Below are 3,613 nucleotides of genomic sequence, written 5' to 3'. Positions count from 1 at the left end.
ATTTGCATGCCCCTTCATTTTTACAATTTCATCACTAGTTAGTTCCGCTTTTGCTGAATGGGGGGCTAGAGATAAGATACTGTTTGAAAGTGGTGTGTTTTCTGTGGTAAAAATCACTATATGTTTCCTTTGATATGGTTATGTTCATTCATGCATCATGTATAGCATTTAATATGCCCATCATTTTCCTTCACAAAAAAAAAAAAAGAAAAAAAGAAGAAGCATGCCCGTCATTTTCAGATTGCGTAACTCATAGCTTGTCCATGCATTTTGAAGGTAACTTCGTTCTTTGTTAGCGTTCCTCATGCTCGGTACCAGGCTGCTTCAAAAGCAATAAGTGATTCATGGTCCTAATCAACCAGTAAAATCTCTCACTTGTCTTTTATTGGTGTGCTTCTCTCCTCCCTCTCCTTCCAAGGAGCGTATATATGCATATTATTTATAGGACCACGATTAAGATTGAATTAATAAAAAGCATATTTTCTAACACCTAAAACAAATAAGAATAATAATCCTATTAGTTCATTCATAATAACTAAATCTAATCAACCATATCCCCTTTTTACTATATATTCACATGCCCCTTGTCCTATCATGGCCACTATCATGGAAAGTTGACATGGTATACTTCAGTCATATCCGGGTGATACAACCCAAAGTTTTGCTCTACTCCAACGGGCTTCAAGTCCTCATTAAACATGGCAAAAATATAAGTCTCTATTGCATTCCCCGGCCTCCTAGGTGTCCCCGCACTGCTGGTCACATGTGCCACCGCATTGTTATTATATGTCATGCCATTCTCCACCGTCGCCCCGATCGCATCACCGGCGGATGGCCACCCAGTCTCTGACACCACCACGCTGACATCCGGATGACCAGCCTTCTCTAACGCAGAGTACATAGCATCGACTATGGCATCGAAAAGGTTCGCGTAGTTCAATGCACCGTCAACGACCACCGTGCCATTTGCTGTGAAAAGTGCGTAGTCGAGCCGCACGTCCTTCGGCTGGTTGGCATATGCAAAGTATGGGTACACGTTGACAAGGAGTGGTGTCTTCTTGGATGCTAGGAATCCTACAATGCCGGTCATGTCGACAGACGATGCTTCGGAGAATGCACCTTGGGAAGGTGGAAATGACACGCCAAGGACGCCGGTGGAAATGGCGGTGGAGACGGGGATGTTGAGCTTGGCATCGGTGAGAGCGGTGTCAAGGTTTTGCATGGCAGAGAGGACGAAACCGGCGAGGTTGCCGGGAATGACCTCGTTGCCAGCGGTGATGTAGCGGAAGCTGGTGCCGGCTTGGACATGGGGAATTACATTGTTTTGGACCCAGGTGTTGGCGAAGGTCGGGTCATTAGCGAGTCTCTCAAGGTCATTGTTGAGGGTGCCGAGTATGACCTCAATGCCAGAGTTGTGGAGGGCCGTAAGGACGATGGGGTTGGGGTCGAAGAGGCGGACCAATTTGATGTTCCGAGAGTTCAAGAGACCCACCACTTTGTCTGGTGAGGGGAGGTTATCGCCTAACAAGCCATAGTTTATACCAATGCCTTGAGCTCCTGCACCATTGATCGCTAATCTTTCATATAAACTAGTCTCAAAAATTTTACAGCATAGTTTATACGTATATATATTATAACGGTGACAAATAGCATTTTAGACAATTTATTAGTTGCAAACAGAGTGGTAAACCGGGATCATATATATCATTACTCTACCTAGCTAGCCATATAGGAATGTTCGTAAAGTTCGATAAAATACCGGCAAGAATACCAAAGCTTGAGATGAGAAGACTGAAAGCAGCAATGATAAGGTTTAACATTGTTTCCATCTCTCCCACGTTCCGCTATAACCCTTGAGCTGTTTCGTTAGTTACCGGCCACCAATTCTGCCTATCAACAAATTAGAAACATTATATGACTAACTCCTTCCTATGACTCTCTAGTCAATTTGAAGCATGGAACATACATGAAACTAAGAAAAAATCAAAAACATAAGCTCGTGTGTGGAAGAGATGAAACATGTGTAATGCCAGAAAGATGGAACCTATATATGTAATACAATAAAAACAGAGGGAGGGATAGATAACTAAGCTTACCAAAGCCTACGTAAACCAAATAACTGAGAAGCTCTAGTAAAGAGATCGAGAGAACAGTAGAAGAAATTTACTTGATGGTTTGTTTAGAAGAGAAACCATGGCCCCGTTTTTATAAGATATCCAGGATTGAATATATGGTAAATGTTCATTTTTGGTAAGAATGTGTCAGAGACCTAATCAGAATTGCTCGATCCTATCTTGATGCATCATCTCTCTGTTTTGGAAAATATGTCATGCATTATCCATATCAAATAAGAGATGACGTATCTGATATATATGATGATTGGGTCAATATTTATTGCCTGTTTTCGGAAGACATGGTGGACTCCATTCTTGCGCTTCCAATTCCCAGGAATCACTGTCAAGACTAACTTGGATGTTGTGGCATTACGGGAACCAATGTTCGGATGGCTAATATTTATTGTCATATTGAGAAAGCCAGGAATCAAAATCAAGAACCTGTTATGGACTTTAGCTAGATTTGGAGACTTGAGGTGGCACCAAGGGTGAAGGTTTTCCTGTGGAAGTTGTGTTGGGTTCGGCTACCATGCAAAGCATTACTTTATTCGAGAGGTATTCTTCCCACACATCAGCTGGCGTGTGATTTGTGTGCCCCGGATATTGAGGATCAGGAACAGTGTATATTCTCTTGTGATCGGATTCGAAATGTCTGGCGATCTATGGAAACAACACATGGGCCCAACTATCAGCTGAATTCCCTGCAGCAGTTCATACAAATCATCTCAGCTCCCAGGGTGCCGAGCTACTACAAAACTCTACTTGGTTATATTGCCTGGACCATTTGGAATGCAAGGAATGCCTCTATATTCAATGGGATCTCGCTTCACAGCGGTGGACTTTATTCCTCATCTCTTTGGTTTGTTCGTAACCATATCCAAGCCACTTCGATGCAATCGATGACCGATAATCCACAGTCCTGGAGAACCGACGGCTCTATGAGCCCTTCTCTACCTTTCGACCGTCTTGTGTCTGGGTTCCCCCACCCTGTGATCAGGTCAAGATTAACTTCGACGCTTCCTGGACTACAGACAGGATCGGACTGGGATACATAATCAGAGATCATTATGGGGTGGTATTGTTTGTAGAGGCAATCCATTGCTTGAAGATATAGAGAAATGCTTATTGAGGGTGGATTATGTTAGGGTCTCCCACTCTTTCAGACAATCCAATCAACCGACGGACTAGCTTGCAGCATCGCCCCAAGAATGGGTTTTTCATTCTGTCTCTCTTCCTCCCTTGGTTCGCATGGCGGCTCTTGTAGACATGGTGGGCCTTTCTTTCCTTCGTACTTGCTATTTTGTTTCTTCTTGGGGGCTATGAAACCCACCCCCCCCCCACCCCCGGTAACCAAAAGAAAAAGTGTATAGCCACTAGCATGTTATACATGGCACTCACCCAATGGAAAGACATAATAATACACTTAATTATCTTATAAAGTTAAATATCAAGAAATTCATTTACTTTTGAAAAGTTTATTAAATCTCATTATATAATTT

At 42.8% G+C, this 3,613-nt stretch overlaps 1 protein-coding gene across 3 annotated transcripts; it reads right to left on the bottom strand.

Moving 5' to 3' along the window:
* Positions 1-500: 500 nt before the first annotated feature.
* Positions 501-2,393, bottom strand: LOC140858153 (putative glucan endo-1,3-beta-glucosidase GVI). Of its 3 annotated transcripts, none has more exons than XM_073257896.1 (3): positions 2,097-2,393; positions 1,772-1,890; positions 501-1,557 (listed from the first exon to the last, which is right to left on the bottom strand). In XM_073257896.1, exons 2-3 carry the CDS (start codon positions 1,827-1,829, stop codon positions 605-607), a joined length of 1,011 nt encoding a protein of 336 aa, XP_073113997.1. In that variant the 5' UTR covers positions 1,830-1,890; positions 2,097-2,393; the 3' UTR covers positions 501-604. The 3 variants fall into 3 exon arrangements, with proteins under 3 accessions (XP_073113997.1, XP_073113995.1, XP_073113996.1); XM_073257894.1 differs by having other exon boundaries at positions 1,760-1,890; positions 2,097-2,388; XM_073257895.1 differs by having other exon boundaries at positions 1,760-1,890; positions 2,168-2,388.
* Positions 2,394-3,613: the final 1,220 nt, after the last annotated feature.

Source organism: Elaeis guineensis, chromosome 5 (assembly GCF_000442705.2).
Source record: "Elaeis guineensis isolate ETL-2024a chromosome 5, EG11, whole genome shotgun sequence".
Lineage (NCBI taxonomy): Eukaryota > Viridiplantae > Streptophyta > Magnoliopsida > Arecales > Arecaceae > Elaeis > Elaeis guineensis.
Note: the sequence above shows the minus strand (reverse complement) of the source record. Positions and strands in the feature narration are given on the sequence as shown.

Bases quoted from the DNA above. Each gene is read 5' to 3' on its own strand.
- LOC140858153 (XM_073257894.1), bottom strand. From the start codon at position 1,829: ATGGAAACAATGTTAAACCTTATCATTGCTGCTTTCAGTCTTCTCATC. The intron at 1,558-1,759 runs GTATTTTATCGA...TCAATGGTGCAG, and splicing joins AAGCTTTGGTATTCTTGCCG to GAGCTCAAGGCATTGGTATA.